Source organism: Trichosurus vulpecula, chromosome 3 (genome assembly GCF_011100635.1).
Source record: "Trichosurus vulpecula isolate mTriVul1 chromosome 3, mTriVul1.pri, whole genome shotgun sequence".
Lineage (NCBI taxonomy): Eukaryota > Metazoa > Chordata > Mammalia > Diprotodontia > Phalangeridae > Trichosurus > Trichosurus vulpecula.
This window is the reverse complement of record NC_050575.1, coordinates 89,643,918-89,665,466: the sequence shown is the minus strand read 5'-3', so window position 1 is coordinate 89,665,466 and position 21,549 is coordinate 89,643,918. Positions and strand designations below refer to the sequence as shown.

The 21,549-nt window shown below is 43.4% G+C and overlaps 1 protein-coding gene across 1 annotated transcript; it reads right to left on the bottom strand.

Moving 5' to 3' along the window:
* Positions 1 to 5,745: 5,745 nt before the first annotated feature.
* MSX2 (msh homeobox 2) lies at positions 5,746 to 12,679 on the bottom strand. The gene is made up of 2 exons (XM_036752590.1): positions 12,295 to 12,679; positions 5,746 to 6,405 (listed from the first exon to the last, which is right to left on the bottom strand). The coding sequence occupies exons 1-2, from the start codon at positions 12,677 to 12,679 to the stop codon at positions 5,981 to 5,983; spliced, it is 810 nt and encodes a 269-aa protein (XP_036608485.1). The 3' UTR covers positions 5,746 to 5,980.
* Positions 12,680 to 21,549: the final 8,870 nt, after the last annotated feature.

Genomic DNA, 21,549 nt, shown 5'->3' with positions numbered 1-21,549 from the left:
AGTTTCCCATACTCCATCAGAGAGAGCTGCTTTGGGGCCTGCCATTTTGGGCAGGCCAATCTGATTTTCAATTTTTCTTATGAGCACAAACCATTTTTGGTTTCCTGGAAAACATGCAATGAGGAGAAAGGGAAGGAAAGGGGAGAACGGTTCCAATATTTTCCTGCTAAAACGAGTATAGACAACAGAGAACTTAGGAGGCTAAATGTTGGTGGAGTATAACCATGAACCTTTAGAGTAGACCTGCAAGGATATGAAATAAGAAAGCTGTGACCAAAGACAAATCACTTTAGCTTCCAGCTTCAGTTTTCTCATTTGTAAAATGAGGATAGTAATTACCGCACTACCCATTTCACAGAAAGCCTGGGAGAAAAATACTTTAAAGGAGCTATAGCTCTATAAGATATTGTTATTTTAGAAATGTCTTCACTATGTGGGCACCCAAAGATCTGTATCGGGTTTGAAAATGCATGGCTTTTGTCTGTATTCCTTAAGGCCCCTTCCTTCTTTTTTAATAATAGATACTGAGAATAAATCCTAACTCTGGCTGAGTTGGGTACCTAGCGCAAGCTTTTAAAATGATAAACATTCGCCATGAAGTCTGGCCAAGACTTAAGCAATTAATTTTGAGATGAAACTGAAAATGAATTAGGTTTTTTGGGTACAGGGAAGAGGGAGGGTAGGGCAGGGCAGGGTAAGGAGGGCAGTCAGACGGGCAGGCAGGCAGGCAAAGGAGGCTAGGACAGGATGAAGGCATTTTGCTTCTTTGTATCTGGGACACCCTCAACCCTGAAATCCCCTGCTGTGCAAAGCCTCAGAACTCAGGGGTGCTTAGGCATTGCTCCCAGGACACAGATCTAAGCTGAATTTGTTCCTCAATCTTAACAGCATCTCTGACCTGAATTGAAAGCGGGCCAGCCTAGGCTTCCTGACAGTCAGGCCTTTCTGACCTCTATGCTGAGGTCAGGGGAGGGGGTGGCTGCAGCTATTGTGTAGCACTTGCCCACCCCCAGAGCATGTGTTCTCTTCCTTTTTGTTGGATTCTCTCATCCTACAGGGCCCTTACGTGGAATTGGATGACATCTTGGGGGTAGAGGGGGTGTTTTCTGTTTATTTTCCCACAGATACATGCCCACCCCAGCCCCCATGTTTACAAAAAGTCTCACAAGTTGAATGAGTGCTTGAGTCCTTTGCTCATAACTCCAAAAAGAGAAGAACCAGACTGGTTGTTTTATTTTCTTCCTGAACCCCTTAAACAACTTGCCTCCTTAGCACATAGGCTAGCTTTGCCTCACTAAATGTCAGATCTGAAATGAACTTTAGAACTTAGAATATAGACTATCAGGGCTGGAAGGGTCTTGGAAGTCATCTAATCCAACCCAACTCATTTTTACAGAGGTGCAAACTAGGCCTTTCTTGCCAGCAGAAACCAAACATAAAAGAAAATCACTTCTTGGATGCTATGACTGAGTAAACCATTCATTTCTTATCTGTGCCTCAGTTTCCTTCTATGTAGCATGGGGACAATGATCCTAGCCCTATCTACCTCTCAGAGAAATTGTTTGCAAAAAATAACTTTGTTTTTCAAGTGCTATTGATATGAAAATACTGGCATAATTACTGTCTTACGATGACAGATGCGGTCATGGCTATCACCACCACCATCTTTGATGTCCACTGCTGGACTGGTGGAGTGGGGATGGAAGGTGACAATGTCCTCTCTCAATATAGGATCTAACCTGCCAGCACTTTCCCTGTCTCAGTTCTTGCTGCCGCTGACTGACCTTTCTGGTAGAAAATCAAAGTTGCTATTCCCCCCCCAAAACTCTCTTCAACCAAAATGAAAGCCATTATTCTACCCAACCTTTACCTAGGAAGATGGCAATCTCCGAATGGGAGACAGGAACAGCGATTTTCAAGAGGATGCCTGACTCTGCTATTAAATTATCCATATTCAGAGTTCCTCTCAGAGGTGGAATGGACCTTAGATATCTCAACCTATCCATTCGTTTTACAGATAACAAAACTGGTGTCAGTGGAAGGGAAGCAATTTGCCCAAGCTCATATGGTGGCAGAGCTCAGCACCACACCTAAAATCCAGTACTCTCCCCACTACTATAGAGCCCTGCTTGAAAAGCAAGGCAATCCACTGGGCTCCCGACCGTCAGGAGCCCAAGAGCCTGGGATTTGACCACCTAAATTATACCTAAACCTAGCACCAACTGCGTTTTAACGGACTGTTCAGATAATTTGGGCTAGTCATGGTAGACAGGACCTGAGAATAGGAAGAAAAGGAGGAAACCTAGCCGGGTTTGTGATCACAGCACCTAGAGCTATGAGGGAGGGAGGGAAGGGGAGAGAAAGAGAGAGAGAGAGAGAGAAAGAGAGAGAGAGAGAGAGAGAGAGAGAGAGAGAGAGAGAGAGAGAGAGAGAGAGAGGAGATAGGGAGCAATAATTAGAGACCCACCTTTACAGAGGATTACGAAATGGGGAGGTGAGCGCGCGCGTGTGTCTGCATGTGTGTTTAAGTGCATCTCTAAAAGGTTTTAATGACAGTATTCCGGCTGTTCCGCGTTGTGATAAATGTATTCAGTTCTCAGGAGGGCCTGGGGGCATTGTGCATTAGGGTCCGTGATGAAGTCTTCTCTGAGTAAGGCCTGACACCTCCCTCTAATAAAATATAATACTCAATTAACTAGGGCTTCCCGAAAGGTTTTCATTTAAACAAGTTAATAATGGGCGCCAGGCGAACGCCGTGCTCGCGGCTCAGGAAGTAGCTTAGCGAGGCAGGGCTGAAAGCCCAGTATCCCCTGTGGGGAGTGGGTACAGTAGGGAGTCAATCACAGTAACAGCTCTCATTTGCCGTGGTACTTTACAATCCACGAAGCGCTTTCTTTCCTCTCAAGAGTCCTGAGAGGTGATGCAAAGTGCAAATAGCATTGTACCCATTTTACAATCTACAAAACTGAGGCACAAAGTCGGGAGGTAGTTTGCCCAACAACACGGCAGCTAGTCTCAAAATACAAACTTGAGCCCAAGGTCTTCTGATTTCAACATCTGGGAACTGGCAAAGAGAGAGGGAAAATAGAAAGGGGATAGTGCTTGGGAAGGGCATTTGTAGGGCGGGACGACAGAAAAATATTTCCTCTTGAAGAAGCTCGGCTATCAGGCATTTGAAAGGTCCTTGTTTCCGAGATCAGTGTTCCCCGGTGTTTCTCAGGATAAAGATACCCACTCACCACTCCGATTAACGTGGCAACTTCGAAAACTCTGAATTATTTAGAAGTGCCTGACAACACACTTATTCTTCCCCTTTGATTTTTTTTTAAAGTATTGTGGGACAAAGGTGAATGTATGTGGAAAGTTAAGTGCGTCAGGGGAAGCTAGAGTTCTTTGCAAAAGTCCGGGGATTTGGGAAGGTACTTCCACCAGATTTTATATTAAATTATAACCATCGAAATAATGGAAAGTTAAACTCAAAAAGGTCTTTTTGTAGTCTAGGAGCGAGCAGTATTGTGGGGAACATAGCTGAATTTGCCGGGAGTGGACCCCAGTTGGAACCTGTACTTCTATCATTAACCCATATGACCTTGAGGGGAGCCACTGGCTCATCTCCTGCTCTGCAAAATGATTCCGGGATTCCTCTCTGAGGTCCCGGATAGCGCTAGATGCCACTGTCTCCCTTTTTGTGAGACAATTTTAGCTTTCTTTGGGAAGTCAAGAGATGGAAAGAAGGAAAAAAAAAACCCAGCCTGTTTTGCCCGATCTAGTCCAGGGTAGCTCGAACCCCAAGTGGCCCAGGTTCCCCTGCCTCAGCCCAAGGGAACTGAGATTTGAACATCGAAAGGAAATTGTTCTCTTTCATTTGCTGGCAATATTAAGGTTTTTTCATCCCATCGGAAAATAGAGTCCTTTGGCCCCAACCTGACTTCGGAAAAAAAGATTCTCCAAAAACTTGTCAGATGCAGCAAACAACCCCATAAGGCCACCACCTCACCACACCCGTCATTAACTAATCTTTCACTAATGTCTTTACAATATTGTAAAAACTCCTACACACTATCTTCAAGTTCTTTCACACCCGGTAATTCCGGATGCCCAGGGAAGAGTTTAAAAAGAGCTATTAGGCCAATCCAGAGCATTGCAACACTGGCTTTCTTCCGAATTGTCGGATTCTGGCCCTTGCTCTGTGAATTAAATATTTCTTCACAGTGAAATTGCCGAAAAACAACAAAGAAACCCAATAAAGCAATTTCTTCACTGCCCCTCCCCATGACCTATCCAACTGAATGGATTTTTGATGATATTCTAACTCTCCCCCAAGAGAATAGAGACCCCTTAAAGAAATGTGAGCTCTGACAACCCCTGGCAATTAAACAAGATTTTAATTTAATTCCAAATAAAAGATAAGAAATAGTAACTCTCCAATAAAATATATAAAATTGTACAAGCCATCCCTTTCAAAGGGACTGGAGTATGCTGGGAGAGGGACCCGGTATTGGTGAAGTGAAAGCGGTCAGGTTGACAGCATTATTTTTTAGCAGAACAAAATTTGCTGGTGGGTTCCCCACATGCACACACCAAACAGAACATAATGTTGAGGATATGTTCTGCCTTCTGATCTGCATTCTCTCTAGTAACTTTCCTATTAAGATCAGCACACAATTATACATACACACATAAAAAGTATGATTCCTATCTTTTTCCTCCCTTTTTGGATCTACTGCTGTTCAAGCATACTTAGTATACAGGAATTGTCTAGAAGATATTTTAAAAAACACCAATGTCTACAATGAATAGTTTTTAAAAATCACCTATGCTTCGGTTGTCTCTCTCTCTTTAAAGACCACCTTACCAAAACCCTTTTTTCCCCTCCTTACAGTACACTCAACTCTCCAAATTCAGCCTTATATGTAGTTATGGGAAGCAATAGCTTTGAGGTGGAATTATAAAGTACCTCATCCCCACTTCAAAGCCCCAATTTTTTCTCATGGCCTTCAATGTTTCTAATTCATGTGGGAAGCATTTCCAAAATTGAATGCTTTTGGGGTGGGGGCAGGGAGGAGACTGGGAGAAAATAGAATCACAGGAGAAGCCATTACATATTTTTTCTTTGCTTATGTAATGTGGGTAAATGATGAAAATTAAAGAATCTATTCACATCTATTTTCTATCTACATTGTCTGGGAGGCAGCCAGGCATACTGGAAAATAGCATTGGACCCTAGCCTGGAAATCTGCTTCTAAATCCTAGCTCTGTCACTCACTAGTTAGCCATGTGACCTTGGGCAAATCATTTCTCCTCTCTGAACCTCATCTATAAAACAGGTGTAAATACTTTCATCACCTACATCATAGGGTTGCTGTGACATGAGGAAAGCACTTTGTAAACCATATAGCACTACAGAAATGAGAGCTATTATAAAAATAAACTCCATCATACTTTTAAAACCTCCCCAAATTATATCTGACAAGATTCCTTTTAGAAGTATCTTATTCTTTATAAAAAAATATCCCTTCCCCCCCAAAAAAACCAACCCCCAAATTATCTTGTTGGAGGCCTCCTTCAGGAAAATAATACACTGAATATATATACATACGCACATATATATATATATAATTTTTTTCTTTTCAAAATACTTTCACTTTTCACGTCTGTAGTATAAAAATGTATTATACTTTATTATATATATTTATATATAAAAAGCCTTCAGGATCAGTCTTTGTGAAAAAGGAAGGTATGTCATCAGGTGATGCTGACAAATAGGGTTTGGTGTCCCACACTAAAGAGCAAGAAAAGATCTGCTCCATCCTGTGAACACCTAAGTGGTTGGCATGGTGCTCTTAAAATATGCAGCAAAAGGAAAAAGTGATCCAGAACTAGCTTGGTACTGTACTCTTGGATGAGGAAAGAAAAAAAATTAGAACAAACACATCCATCATGAAGTCTATTTAACTATTCCTTTGCTGGGAGATCTTCCTTAAGATAAGTGATACATGCTATATCCAACAGGGGTAGCATAGAGTCCCACAGGTGGGATGGGGAGCACAGGTCTGTGAAAAGGATAGGATGTTCCATAGATGGAAGCTGCTTGGAGGGGAGAGTTGATGGGGAAAGGGAGGCTGAAGCCGGAGGGTAACATAGGTTTGGCTGCCATTTTCAGCTTTTCCAGTTCTGCTTCCTGCAGTCTCTTGGCTTTGGCCCTGCGGTTCTGGAACCAGATTTTGACCTGTGTCTCTGTGAGGTTCAGGGAGCTGGAAAACTCAGCCCGTTCAGCGATGGAGAGGTACTGTTTCTGGCGGAATTTTCGTTCTAGGGCCAGAAGTTGGGAGGTGGTAAAGGGAGTCCTGGGCTTCCGATTTGTCTTGTGCTTCCGAAGGGTACAGGTTGTAGGACTCAAGTGTCCTATGAGAATAGAAAAGGGAAGATGTTAGGAAAGAAAATCATGCTTCTTTCTGTCTATTCTTGATCCCCAACCTCTTTTGTACGGAATAGGAGCTTAGTTTCTGGGAAACGAGAGTTCTTATGTGAGTTGAGGAGCAGAATTATGATGGACTATTATTACAGTTGTAATCATTCCAGATAGATGTCATTAATCATATCCTAAGGCACATAAAGATGCCATAAACAAGTGCACGTTCCTTATTATTTTCTGTCTACAGATGATAAAAAACAAACATCCCCTTTCCTAGATATTTCTGAGGGACAGCTTTCTTGGCTTGGTGCTTCCATAAGGCAAACCTGACTGAGAAAATGGACAATGGGGGTGGGAGGGTGGGGTGGGAAATTAGCTCTCCCATAAATGTAAAACATCCAGAAGAATCATGCCACTTCAGAATTAAGAACGTGTGACATCCTAGTCAAATCCTAGATATATTCTCTGGTTTGATACATACATATGTGTCAATGCCACAGGGATAGGGAAGGCAGAATTATGATGAAAATAAAGGTGTGTCAACAACATTTAGGCTCCATGTTCAAAATGGAATCAATTATGAGGAAGTCATAAGACTGGGGCATCCCGGGTGATTCCATCAACAACTGCCGTCTGTGCTTGTTTGCCAGGAAGCCACAGGGGAAGAAGGGAAGGGGGTGGGGGGGGGAGATACTTGGCAATTAGTTTTCAGCATTTGGCTTTTATGAGGTATGCTAATTTTTAAATATGTAGCTGTAGCAGCTAAACCTAGTACACATGCAGAGAATGTGGCATTTCTTGTTCAGTTGGTTTGGTCCTAGAAACACAGTTTAAATTGCAGGCTAAGGGCATGGGGCAGCTTACATCTCTTCCTCCACTGGATTTGTTATAGGGTGAGGAAGGGCCTGGTTTCTGGAAGGTAGGGCCAATTGCTAGCAAGTACCATCAAAGCTGGTATAGCTTCAGGTATGACCCAGCAATGGATGGTATATCTGGCATCCAAAGACTAACCTAGCTAAGTATGGCAGGGTTCATATCCAGAGGGCAAGCCACCAGGGAGTGTTTTCAGTCACAGCTATTTTGTGTGGTTTTCTCTTCGTATCCACAGAGTAAGTAGGAAGGACCAGGGTGAGTTAAGAATTGAACTGAAGACCTACATGGACCATATTAACTATCACAGTCCAGTGGAAAGTCATTGAATTTTCAGTGTTATCACTGCCAGTACTCCCTACAGGGATACAGATTACAAGCCATTCACGAAGTGATTAAAACACATTTAAGCACATACATGCTCTCTACCCAATAGTAAATTAGGAACCTGCTCTGCACCCTAGTCTCTCAAATCAGAGACAGATAAAGGGATGTGGAGTAGGACCAGGGCTTAAATCTTTGCATACCATTTATTACCAGGATGCCCTCAGGCAAGCCATTTCACCATTTCAGGTCTCAGTCTACTACTCCTCAGTTTATTCATCTAGAAACTGAGGGCATTGGATTAGATCTCCTTTCCTGCTCTAGGTCCTACCAGATTCCTTCTATCTTCTGTGGTAATGTATTATTAGATTTCAAAGTTATTTGTTAGAGACCATTAGGACTCCATTTAAATGGAAGAAAACAAAATAAAAACAAAAACAAAAACCAAGCTCCCAGTTTTCAGGTATGTATCAAAACAGCAGCAGCAACACTATTAAGCATTCCTTCTCCCCCACACACTTTTTGTTTTAAATTCACAGGCAGAGGAAGGCTATTTGATCATATAAAACAATACAACATTTACCTTACTTCCTAGGCTACTGCCAAATAATACAATCAAGCTTCCACTTGTAACTAGGCTCAGGTAAATAAAGGCATCCCTTGACTAATGACTTGTCCCTATACTTTTGCCAAGGCCTTATTTGAATTCATGAGCTTACAAGATTTTGTTATTGTTTATTTTAAAATTAAATGAATTCTTGCAACTCTGTGAGTTCTAGTGGTCCTCACAGGGATCCCTTGGGGACTGTCGAGACAGAGGTTGGAATGTAGCAAAGTATGCTTTTTGTCCTGCCTCCTACCAGGAACGGCATTGAGGGGGTTCAAGGGTTCCTAATGAAGAGAAGGATGGTGCTCAGAACGCGAAACTGGGGACATCAGGCTGTCTAGAGCTGCAAGAAAACTTAGAGGTGACCTAATCAACAATGCCCCCAATTGTACAGATGAGGAAACTGAGACCCAGAGTGAAATAACTTTTCTCAAAGGCACAAAGGTAGCGAGTAGCTTAGTCATGACTTAACTTCTCGCTCTGGATCCAGTAGTCTTTCAACTTATACTAAATTACCAGGAGAACTGACACCCCTCTCCCCCAGGCCTTATGACCTCTTAGAGTATTAAGGGGGTCAGGGTGTCTCTGTGACTAAATATGATCACCTACTCCTGAACATGAAGCCAGTTCCACCAGCGTGTCTCTCTTTACCATGTCAGCACTCTGGCTTTGCTTCTCTCAGAAATGACTATGGTCTTACTGTTTTCCTTCTAAGCTTTGAAATGGGGAGAGCTTTGTGCCTCTACAGCTGTCCCTAGCCTGGGACAGACCATACAATCATGGGATTTTGAGCTGAAAATAACTTTGAGATTATCTTATTCAAAGTAACACAGGTAATAAATAGCAGAGAAAGACTCTGGATCCATCTGAGGTCTTCAAATCCAGTTCTTTTTCTCCTACATGGCAACATAGGATGATCCTTTTAAAGGACCTGAATCTCAACTTCACTCTGAAGGTTTCTGACCCCTAGCCACGGGCACTGCTTCTCCTTGACCTTTGAAACCTCCCTATTAATTTCATGCAATAAAGAGACTATGAGGGCAGGGTTGAGAGGGAGCCAGGTTGAATAATTTCCAATTATGTTAAAAGTTTTGTTTTCAAAAAAAGACATCAGATATTGCTGCTGTGTATAAAAATTGTAGGGAGGAAGATGTCACTACGGATTTTAACTTTTCATAAGGTTAAAGCCCAGGGATTTGGACCTAGAGGATCTGAATACCAATCCCAGGTCTTCTTACCATTTGTATGACCTTGGATAAGTCATTCACATTCCTCAACTTTCATTTCCTTGTCTATAAAATAAGGATGGAGATGGCCCTTTAAATATCTATCTAGTTCTAAATCTGTGATCTGTGGTCTATCATTCATAACCCTTTCCAGCTTTTTTTTTTTCAAAAAAGTCTCTCTCTCTCTCTCTCTCTCTCTCTCTCTCTCTCTCTCTCTCTCTCTCTCCCTCTCTCTCTCTACCTATCTGGGGAGAGGGTTTGAACAATATGGAAACAGTAGATGGGAAATTATACAGGAGGTAAAAGGTCAGTCTTGAAGTTGGAAAATAGGGATTAACAACCAGAAGGGAAAACAGTAGGGGAAAAGAAAAGGGAGAAAAAATCCAAGCTTTTCCAGCTACATAAAGGGTAACTGCAGGAAATCTTTCCAAGTCAGTTAATTGACTCAAGGTCAAAATGAGAAACCAGCCCAGCCAGCAACTTTAGTGGGTAGGTGAGAAGGACCCTCTCAAGAAACTCCCTTCCACCTCACTGTTTAATGTAGAAATCTTGCCATCCCACCAGCCAAGGTGCAGGTGCAGGGACAAGGGAGAGCCAGGAAAGAGGCTGTTCCCTTCACTTTTAACGCGGCTTTTCCAGTAAAACCCTTTGTCATTCTATTGTGTGAATCTGTTTCAAAAGCAGAGATGAAATAAAAGACAAAACTGATCCACCACACCCCAGGGACCCAGGAATCCTGAGCCCATCATAATAAGAGGTGTGAGCCAACTCTCCAGAATTGGGAGATAGGCTGAAGAATAGGATAAATCTTGCTAAGGACTTATACTTTCAGCTTTTGTTGTAAGTAGAGAGTACAAGGAACAGCACCTCCATTTTTCCATCTAAGGACCCAGAGGCTAAGTGCCTGTCCATGGTCACTTGGCTTAGAAACACAGGGCAATAATAATAAGGACTCACATTTTACAATACATATTATGATTAACACAGTACTTTGCCCACAGCAAGTCCTTGGTAGGTAGGAGTAGGCATTATCATCACCGGTTTACAGAAGGGAATGACTAGCATTATCTTCATTTTACAGAAGAGAAAACTGGAGCAAAAATAACTCGCCCAGGGTCACACAAGCTAAGGTGTGCAAACCTTCCATCGAAGTCTTCAGACTCAAGTAGAGTGTTGTCTCCCACACAAATGTCCTTTCCCCCCACTTCACTTGGGAGGAAGGAAGGAAGTGCTTCACACCTAATACACCAGTTCTGTTTCAGTGGGTCCTCTTCCCCAGTGACGTCCTGGTTCCTGACTTTTACAACAACCCCCCAACATTGTGGTCTCTCTCTACACCCCACCCCCTACCAACACACAGAGGAATAATATGGGAGTGCTGGTGACTAACTTCTTGGGCTGTAGAAATATATTTTTGAGGGAAAATTAATTAATTTGAATTCTTAAAATGTTTGTGGTTCTGCTTTAAAAGGCGTCATGGAGCCTGTACAGTACAAATGGTGGAACGACTGTCTGAACCACTACGAAGATCTTGGCAATGAGATGGATGGGGGCAAGCAGTCGGGCAAATTTAGGCTAACAACCTTTCTTCTTCTCTCTTCACCCTCTCAATAGCAGAGGCCTGGGGACCCTGGGAGACAGAGGAAGTAAGGCCAGTCTTGGCCTGGATTATACTATTTCGGATGTGGTCGCTGAACGAAGGTATCGTGACGGTAATAATGAAGAGAGCGTTGCATTTCTGGAGACTGAAGACCTGCTTTCTAGACCTGTGTTTACTTCGTACCTGTTCGACCCTCTGTGATGTTCCCTCCCTGGGCCCTCAGTGTCACTCTGTAAAAAGTTTTTGGTCTAATGTCCTTTAAAACTCTAAAACCCACGATTCTCCTGCACTTTCCCCGTGTTAACAGCATAGAATCAGGATCCTTTAGGGTTGGATTGTCAAATCACACTCCCAGGAACTTAAAAGTACGATAGGAAATTTTGAGGATGGACGTCCTAGATCTCCCAGAAAACGTCAACTCATGCTCCGCAACTAGAATATACTTTTCATAGATTTTAGAGTGGGGGGAGGGGAAGATATCTTAGGCATCATCTAGTTTTTAAACTAGGTCGTCATTCTATAGGTAAAATCGAGTCTTTATTTAAGATGGGGTTCAAAGAAAACGGGGCCGCAGGACAGTGAAAAATAAGTAACAGCTCACATTTTTCTGAGCGTTAAGGTTTACAAAGGGTAAGTCATAACCCTGTGGGTTACGATGGCTCAAGCCTTTTTATCGCGCAGCCAGGCTGTGTCGGACCCGGGATTGGAAGCAGTCTTTCAGCTCCGCGCACTTTCCACTCCCGGTCCTGCTTATCCAATCTCGCTCCTCACGCTTTTCTCCTAAACTCTCCCCCTTCCCCCCGCCCAGATTTTATTAACACTCAGACTGAGACTCCGAGCAGTAGAAGCCCGAGGTTATTTTGGCTCCAACCTCGCCTTACCCCTAACATGCCGGATCCTTCCCCTCCAGCTCTGTACCCCCGGGCTCGCCCAACTGGAAGGAGTTTCGGTATAAGGATAAGTGCACTAGACTGGCAATCAGGAGACGTAAGTTCGCATACCGGCACTACCTCTTTTACTGGTGTGGTTCGGAGAGGCATTCTCCACCCCCGTCTCAGTTTCCTCATCTGTAAAATAAATTTAGGCTAGAAGAAGAGACTGAGCACCCCTTCCAAATCTAAGTCCTATGATAATTTTCTGGGCCTCAGTTTTCTCATCTGTAAAATGACCAGACTATCCCTTCTAACTTTAACCCATGGTCCTCCTCCCCACTCCCTTCCTTCCTCTTCCCACCCCTCCAACACACACTCACTTGGCGGTGGGGAGTATCTGCCGGCCTCCTGAATCCAAGACGTCCCGTCCTCCGAGTTCTCCGACTTGACCGAGGACGTCTCAAAGGTTTTTGTAAGCAACCCGGGGCTGTGAGCTTCCCTGGCGCCGTGCCCCGGCAGCAGCATGGTCCTGGAGGTGCCTTCGCTGCTCCCACCGCCGCCGCCGATGCCTCCGCCTCCCCCTGGCAGGGAAGACACCTCCTTGGGAGGCTTCTTGTCGGACATGAGCGCCTCCACGCTGAAGGGCAGGCTAGACACTTTGACCCTGCGATCCTCCGAGCCCAAGTCCGCGACCACCGCCGGCGGTGCCGCAGGACCCTCTTCGTCCGAGGAGAAAACCTCCTTCGCTTTGGAAGGAGAAGCCATGACTCGGAACACCCCAAGGTGGAACCCTCTCCCCCGTGGGCCGCGCAGGCAACCTCTGTGCGCGCCGAGCCTGCCGCAGTTCGCTCCCTCTCTCTGCCCCACTGCAGCTCCGGATGCACCGACTCCACTTCCAACCCCACAGCTGCTACTCAACTTTTTGGGGGGGTGAGAGCGGGGGGAGTAAGGTTGTTGTCTTTTCCTCCTCTGGGAAGGTGAATAAAGCCGACGCAGCCAATCCCAGGGGGCCACTGGCATGACGTAATGGTATATCGCTTCTGATTGGCTGATCAGAGTGGCTGTGGAATTTTTTTTTTTTTTTTTTGGTTTAAAATAAATTAGGAGTTAATTACAGGAGCAGCAAACTGAGCTGTTATTAGCGATCCCTCCAGGGCTATAATCACACCAACACTGAAAAGTCACTGGGATAATTAAGGCTGATTCTATAAAGAGGAAGCTCACGGAATCCATTTTTTTTCTTCTCTTTTGACCCCACTTAAAAGAGTTCTCTCCACCCTCTCCAAATCTGCTCAGAGTTTTAGGATTTTAGAGCTTAATGGTATCTTTTAACATAAATTCTTAGAACTGGAAGGGACCTTAGAATATGGAATGTTAGAATTGAAAAGAACAGTGGAAATAGGTCTAGTCCAACCCTTTCATTTTGCAGCTAAGGAAACTGAGTCTCGAAGATGGAAAATATTTGCCCAAAGTCAAATGAGTAGTAATAATGATAAGTCATTTCACTCCAGATCTAGTGTTCTCACCAGTACATCAAACTTGTCCGCAAAAGTCATCAGAACTGTTCCAGAGTTCACTGAACACTAAGTTCCCTTCCATTTCAAACTCCTATGAACTACTCAGTTCCATCTCCTGTACCCTTCTATTTATGCTGTTTTAAACATTGTTGTTCTTTGCTTGAAAGGAAGAAGGAATATGGGAATGGGGTAGAGTGTTAAGGAACATGGTAATAAGATTTTAATACTATTATCATCCGCCTCTATTGACACACATTGGAGCCCTTTCCATGTTCAAGGCACTGTGTGGATGCTGGGGATAAAAAAAAAATAGGAGTCCTTGTTCTCAAAAATCTTAGCAGTCCATTTGGAGAGACAATATTTACATACAAGTCAGAATATGCATGATGTCCAATATATGATAGAGACAATAAGTACTATATGGGAGCTCAGAAGAGGACAAAATCACTGTGAACCCTGGGAGTTTGAGGATGTTTCCAGGAGGTTGCACTTTTATCTTTTATGATCTCCAGGATAGTTATAAAAGTTCAACCAGAGATACCTCCATAAGACTTTGACACTCTGAATTGGCCTTGGTGGTCTGTTAGACTAAAAGTCCTCCTTCCCAAGTCTGTATCTATGCTTCTCTATCTGCACATCTTTATCTCTTTGACTTTCTGGTTGTTGTATCTCAATTTTGAGGACTATCATTAACTTCCTTCCCCCTTCCCCAATAAAACAGAGCACAAGAGGGGCATAATTGGAGAGAGAATTGGGTCCTATATGATGCATTTGGGGCCTTTGTGTCTTTTATGAGAACATACTTTTTTCAATTACAGGTTAGAAAAAAAGCAATAGATTTTCCTGTTTCTGATAACAATTTTGTCCCATAATTATGTAGTGGGAGCCACTTTGATTACAGTTTCCTGGGAAGAGGGAATATTATAAGGGCTTCCCGATATAGATCCTTGATGAGAGCTGAGTTTAAGGAAAGGCAGAACTCTGTCCTTATAGGTTTATATATAACTAATAGTGTCATGGAGAACATGATGGAACTGTAGTCAGGAAAACCAGAACCCAGTTCTTTGTTCTGACACTGGCTGAGCTTGGACAAGTCACATCACATCTCTTGAACTCATGTGTAAAGATGGAATAATAAAACTTTCACTATTTACTTTATATTGTTTGGTGGGAAAGCACTTTTTAAACCTCATGATGCTAGAGAAATATGGGTTGTTATCATTATAAGAAGGATTGTGTGCTGCTGCTTTCTTCCCAAATCTGGGCTGAAGGATCCTCTAGTCTAACGGGTATTTTAAGGAAAACAAGAATTTGTTGTTATTTTAATTCAGATGAACAATGATTTCTTAAGTGATTGTGTCTTTTTTTGTGTGTAGGCTTAAGATATAATGGTCCTGGATGTTGTGCACTGACTGGCCTCCTACTCTATATTTTGTATAGTTGTGCCTTTTTCTGTATGAAAAGCTCAGGCCTTTTGCAGCCCAAGGTTCCTATCTCAGTCGGCCCTCTCAAAGCCCTCAGATATGTCTGAGAAAGTTTTTGTCTCCTGAAGGCTGTTAGGCCTTTTTTACTGAGGTTGGGCCAGCAGGGACTCCCTGTTACACTGATTTCTTTCCAATGTCCGTATCTTCTCTACCTTTAGGAGGGCAACAAGCTATTTAAACATAATTTGAAAGAGGTAATCAATACTATCCCCACCCCCAACCCCATCCCCACTCGCTGTGATAAACTACAGCCTCCTTTTACAGTTTTCTTAAATCATGGAGAATTTTTTTTAACTTATAAAGGATATCAGGAAATATCTAAATTCATAATTAGTTGTAGTTAATTTTATATGAATCTCAATGTCCAGGCAAAGTCCAAATTGGAGATTAAATTATATAGGATAGATACTAAATTAGGTAGGGGAACTGGGAAAGGCAAAACATTAAACATTTTTTGCAAGCAAAGTTGAAATTCTTTGTTATTGTGTAACCAACATTTATCAATATTTTATGGGGGGGTGTAATTTCTTTCCTAGAACTTTTATATGCTGACTTTTTAAAATTTTTAACCAAAATGAGTTAATATTCAACTCCTTTAAACATGTCATCCCAGTATTTTCTTATTAAAGAGTCCAGTGGATCTTTTAAAATGGTCTGAAAATCTACTTGAGATGAGAGGCATTGATTCTATAACTTTTTTTTTTTTTTGTGGCTAGTTTTCTAAACTACCTGGAGTGTCCCCAGCTAAGATTCCTGCTCTTGTGGGAAAATAAAAAATGAATTACTTTTGTGTCTGTACTCATCAAGGATCTTAGGACTATAACATATATGTGTGTGCTAATGACTATGCAAATGTACATAGGCAGATAAATTGTAAATTCATAATAAAATCTTAGTGATCCAGCACCCAGCTCGGGAATTTTCTGGTTTTCTATTTACTATCTGTGTTATCTCCAGCAAGTCACACTGGGTTCTCAATCTCCTCACCTGTAAAATTGGGGGGGGGGGGAAATTCCTTGATTTCTTCCTCACAAGCTCTAAGTCCTATGATCCTACACATATATCATCTTCGAATCCTAGTCGATTAACCTATGTTCACTGAGGTCAGAATAAAGCAGAGGAAGAGGGAACACACTTCAGGCCAGTTTTTCTCTGGGCCACAGGGGATTATTGCAGTGTGGGTAAAGCATACTGGCATTAACTTCAGAGCCACCTATTGAATCAGTGTCTCTGAATTAAAACAACAACAAATTTGTTGCTATTTGTTACCAAAGACAATAGGTAGGGTCTTTTCCAGCTCTAGGTCTCATTTTCCTTACCTACAAATGGAGGAGTTATAGTAGATTATTTCCAAGGTCCTTCTCTCTCATAAACCTTTCAGTCTAATACATCTCCATCATTTTAAGGATGAAGGAAATGAGGTCTAGAGTCTCTTGCCCAAGGTCATACAGTTTCAAAGTTATTGGAGAGAGGTTTGGAACCCATGTTGTCTGAATCTAAGTCCAGGCCTTTTTCCCACTGCACTTTGCTTCCTGTGGAAGTGGGCCTCAGATTTATTACCAGGCCTCACGGTTCTCCTAGATTTGGATAAACCACGTTTCCCTGTCAGGCTAAGTCTTTCCATGTCGAAAATGAAAGGATCTGACTAGAATAAAGGTTCTTACCCTAGGGCAATCGACTTGGTTTTTTTTCTTTAAAAATATTTTCCTAACTATATTTCGTTATAGTTGGTTTCCTTTGTAATCCTATGCATTTTATCTTATGCATTTAAAAACAATATTCTGAGAGGGAACCTAAAGGCTTCACCAGACTACCCAAAGGGTCCCTAACAGAGAAAAGGTTAAGAACTCCTTGGACTACATGATCTACAAAGTCCTTTCAGACTCCAAAACTCTTGATTCATCCCTTAACTGGATCTATGCTGCCTCGGTTCTCAGCAAGTTCTCTCCATGTCCTTTGTGCACCCTGTTCTCCCGGACAGGGAACCCGATGGTTGGTAAGTCCTCACCCAGTTCCCTGGAAGGGCTAGGAATAGGAGGAGAGTTGAGGAGGGAGGGAGAGGAGAGCAGAGGCGGGGAGAGGGAAAGCCGGGAGGGGAGAGCAGAGAGACTTTGCAGACGAGCTGAGGCTGTTTGCCGGCGCCAGGAGCGGGAAGATGAAAGGGAAGCTCCTGGGGGAAGGGGCTGTGCTGTTTGACCGGCTCCAGCAGCCGCGGCGGGGCAGTCCCAGGCAGCCCCGCCCCCACCCCTTCCCCAGGGCAAGAGCTGCCCCATACCCACGCCGGGTCCTTCATCTTTGCTGCAACCGCAGCAAAGGCGAGGGACGGAATTCGGCTGCGGCGGAGGCGGCTGCACCCGAGGCCCCGTAATTGCGATAGGCATTGCTATCTACACTTTAATGACCCGAACTACTTCGCTCTTGATTACACCTATATTAATAACAATAACCATAATGGGCTTGTTATTAACAGTACTTAATAGAATTGATGTGAACGCCTCCGGACCTATCTCCCTAAATCACATTCCCAGTGTTCCTGGTAATAACTCGCATTTCTATAGCTCTTTAAGGTTTACAAAGCGCTTTCCTCTCTCCTAGCCTGGGAAGAAAGTAGTGCTAGTGTCTCCATGTTATAAATTAGGAAACTGAGGCTCGGACTGGGAAAGTGATTCACCCAGAATTAGTTTCAAAGTACCTGAGCTCTGATTTGAACACAGAACTGCCAACTTCGAGTTGATGGCTTTCCTGCAAGTTCTCAGAGCCTGGCATAGAGACAGAAGGGCACCCTCCTACGGTCTCTTCCATAATAGCTCAGGGGTGAAAGTATGTTAAGGGATGCGGTGGGAAAACTAGGGCGAAGAAAGGTCACTAGAGTCAGGTAAGTGTCGGAAACCAATCCAGAATTCTGGATTCGAATCCCGACTTCTTTCGTCCCCTCTGAAATTAGAGTTCCCGTTGAGTTTTAGATCGTTCGATTCTCCATTATCAATGAGAAATTAAGCCTCATAAAGAAGAAATGACTTACCCCAAAATCGGGATTCGAATCCTGGCGGTTGGTTTGACTCAGCCATTTATTGAACTGAGACGATCTCTCTGGGAGGTTGTTATTAAATGGCAAAGTGGGGATTTTGCGGATGCCAAGATCAGTGATTTCCCCCCACAGCTCCAGACTTCCTAGGACTGCAGGCTCTTCCTCAGGTACTGGGAGTACTCCCCTGCCCCGCACTCGAGATCACCCTCAGGCTTTCTCAAGGGGCAGAGGTTGGCACCGAAGCCCCAGGGCCCTCACACTGCTGAGAAAATGTCCGCCTCCCTCTCTTCCTCCCTCTTCTCAGAAATCAACAGGGCACAGCCAGTCTTCCAGGCTTTCCACTATTCTGGGCACGTTGTGGGCTGAAAGAACTCGGGCTCGGTTTACAGGCTAGAGAGACTACCAGCCGGGCGGCCTCATCTTTTCATATATGCTCTGGGTAGGGAAGAAGTAACCTGTGGACGTGTAAAACAGTGGAACTGAACCCAGAAAATGTAGATGTGCGTGTGTGTGTGATCTTGTAGATTACTAACCCCACCTGGAAAGGGTAAAATGAGGGGCGGAGTATAGTTAGGGTAGGTTTTGATGATCTCTAAGGGCCCTTCCATATCTCATCAGTGATACACTGACCCGTCCCTACCTTAGGAAACCGAAAGCCCAGGGCAGCAATGGGGTTCTACAAGCGTTTTGTTTGGACTGATCCAGGCACCGGTCGTTAGAAGCTAGACTGGCAACCCCAGACTTGCTTGAAAAAAAACAGACTGGAGCGTGAGCTTCGGAAAAGTGAACCTGCTACCGAAGTTCCAGTCTTAGAGCAGAAAGGGCTAAATTTGGTGGGAGACCAGCTTCATAAATGGAAGGGAAGAAGTTATCTGGTCCTCCAATCTCCGCAATGGTGATGCGACCTGCCCAAGACAAACAAAGCCCAGTGCTGGGGTTTCAAAACTTGGGCATCTAGCTTCAAATTCAATTCTATTATGCCGTGCTGTCTTTGGACACCTGGTCTCGAGTTCCTTCTCTAACACTCTGGTGACCTTGAGCAAGTGACTTCCTTCCTTGTAAGATGGGACTTATGCTCCTTATACCGAGAAGTTGCGGAGGAAATTTTTTGTAAATTTCAAATAATCATAGAAATAAAGCTTCTCTCAGCTTGGAGCTGGGAGCCCCGAGTCCTCAGAATTCGGCGGTCAAACCACAAGATTTGCGGTTGCCCTACTTTCCTCCGTTGGCTGGGGGGGGGGTACAATTTTCACCACTCCATACCCCATCTCCCGTCTCCTTCTCCCCTTCCCCCAGAAACCGCTTTCCCCTAACTGGTATCTGAGAGATCCTTTTTGTTTCTTTTATTCCCAGTGGGTTTTAAGTAGATTAAAACATCAGACTGGAGGGGTGAGATGGGAAATTTATCTTGGGCTATTAACAAAAGAATCGATTTGTGGGGCTGATTGTGGAAAGGCGGAAGCTAGGCTCAAGGGTCTGGGGCTTGCCTCCAGCATCCAGAACCTTCCCACCGTCCTCTTTAGATTGAGCATGCTGCAATTGGACTGGAGGAACAATCTAAGGCTAAGAGAACCCTTTAAGTGTTGGCCGAATCTGCTAGTATTGGCCCCTGGTGGTCTCTCATCCTTCAATATGATTTTTTCAAGCCTGAAGAAAACAAATGAAGGATCCCAACCTGACAAGGTCCTCTCTCGACTCACAGCTCACAGTCAGTATCATCTTGTTTGGGCCTCTCCTGGGCACTTCTAATAACAACTCCCATTTTTAGAGGGCTTTCAGGTTTACAAAATGCTCCCCCAGAACCCTCTAAGACAAGTAGCACAGCTATGATTATCCTCATTTTAAAGAAGGAAAGCTGAGGCTCAGAGATTTTAAGTGATTTAGGATCACGGCATGTTAGAGTTGGACTGGACTTGAGAGAGCACCTAGTCTAAGAGTTCTTAACTTTGGTACAGTTGGACCTTTTGGCAGTCTGGTGAAGCCCATTATTATTGTGGTTTGTTGCCTATATTCATACTTGAAGGGAATACTAACTTTCAGGTAGAGATCAGTGAAAATAAAGACTTTTTCCCCCCATTGAAGTTCACAAACCCCCTGAAATCTCTCCCCAGACCCTTTTTGTGGAGCCCAGGTTAAGAACCACTGATCTAGTCTAACTTTCTCATTTTGCAGAAGAGAAGAATGAGGCCTAGAAAGTATTAAGGGACTTGACCAAGGAAACACAACAGACATTTGAACCCAGGCTTCCTGACTTTAAGTCCAACTTTCTTCCATTATAACACTTATCAGGTATTCTTATATATTATCATTATTTGGGTAATTTTCCTGCCGTAGGCAGTAAGCTCCTTGAGGGATTGATTGTATCTTAAATTCAATCAATTAATAAACACTTATTAAGCTCCTCTCTCCCTCTCCTTCTCCCTCTCGCTGCTCTCCAGCTGAATCTAACATGTTGATATACACCTAGTAGTCAGTTAATAAATGCTGGCTGTTTATTTAAATGGTGGAATATTTTTTGATTCCTCCCCCCTGCTTTTTAAATTACTAGTTCACATATTACAAACAACCTCATATCTAAGTAATCACAGATTCTATTGGGGGGAAATGCTAAATGTACCTCAATTCTGGGCACTCAAACACTGTAATGGCACCTTGGTTTACCTTCTGAAATGCCCCCTTTCTCTTCTTACAATACATCCAGTGCAATTTTCAGACCTCCCAGACCCAGGGACCTGATGAACTTTGTGGTGCACTTTTGGTGCCAAATGGAGAGATGTCAGAGCCTGGAAGGGCACTCAGCAGTACGTGCGGAGACTTTCTTCTCCATTTCAGACCCTCTTCTCCCAGTCCTCCAAGCCTTTTAGAGCTACATCCCCACTCCCCTCCAAGAGCTGACCAAGACTTTGGAATGGGTGAAATATACATATATATTGCTCTAGACCTGTGATTTCAACCATGTGGAGAATCTCTGGTTTAGAGACTCCCACTATTAATGAACATTGGCAGCTCATCTGAATTAAACAGCTGCCCAAAGGCACTGAGAAATTAAGTGACATGTTCAGGTTTATTTCTCAGAGCTAATATTTTTCAGAGCAAGATTTGAATCCTGGACTGCAGGGCTACAATAGACTACTCCCCCTTTTCTTTCATGGTGTCCATCCCTTCACTTTCCCTATGAGGGAATTAATGAGAACTAAACCACCACTAAGAAAAGCAGAGTCCTGACTTAGATCATCCAAAAGCTCTGCAGCAGTTCTTTGGTATCTACATCAATATAAGTAGAAATGTGGGTATACATATATACAGACAGTTAGCAAGGACTCTTAAGTTACAAGTTGCAGATCTGAATGGATTGAGGGAGTTTCCACACTGGGAGTTTCTGATGGTGAAATGACTTATCTGGACAAATCCTTCCTTCTCCTCTAAAAAAGTAGGTATGTCTTAAGCATGTAATGTGTATATCTATCTATCTATCCATCTATCGTATATTTCCCTTCTTCCTGCTTAAGTTCCAGCATGAGTCGTCAACTTATTACAAACAAAATCCAAGAAGGAGGAAGAGTTGGGGACCCAGCATTCATATGCCTGGAAATCTAGATTGTCCCT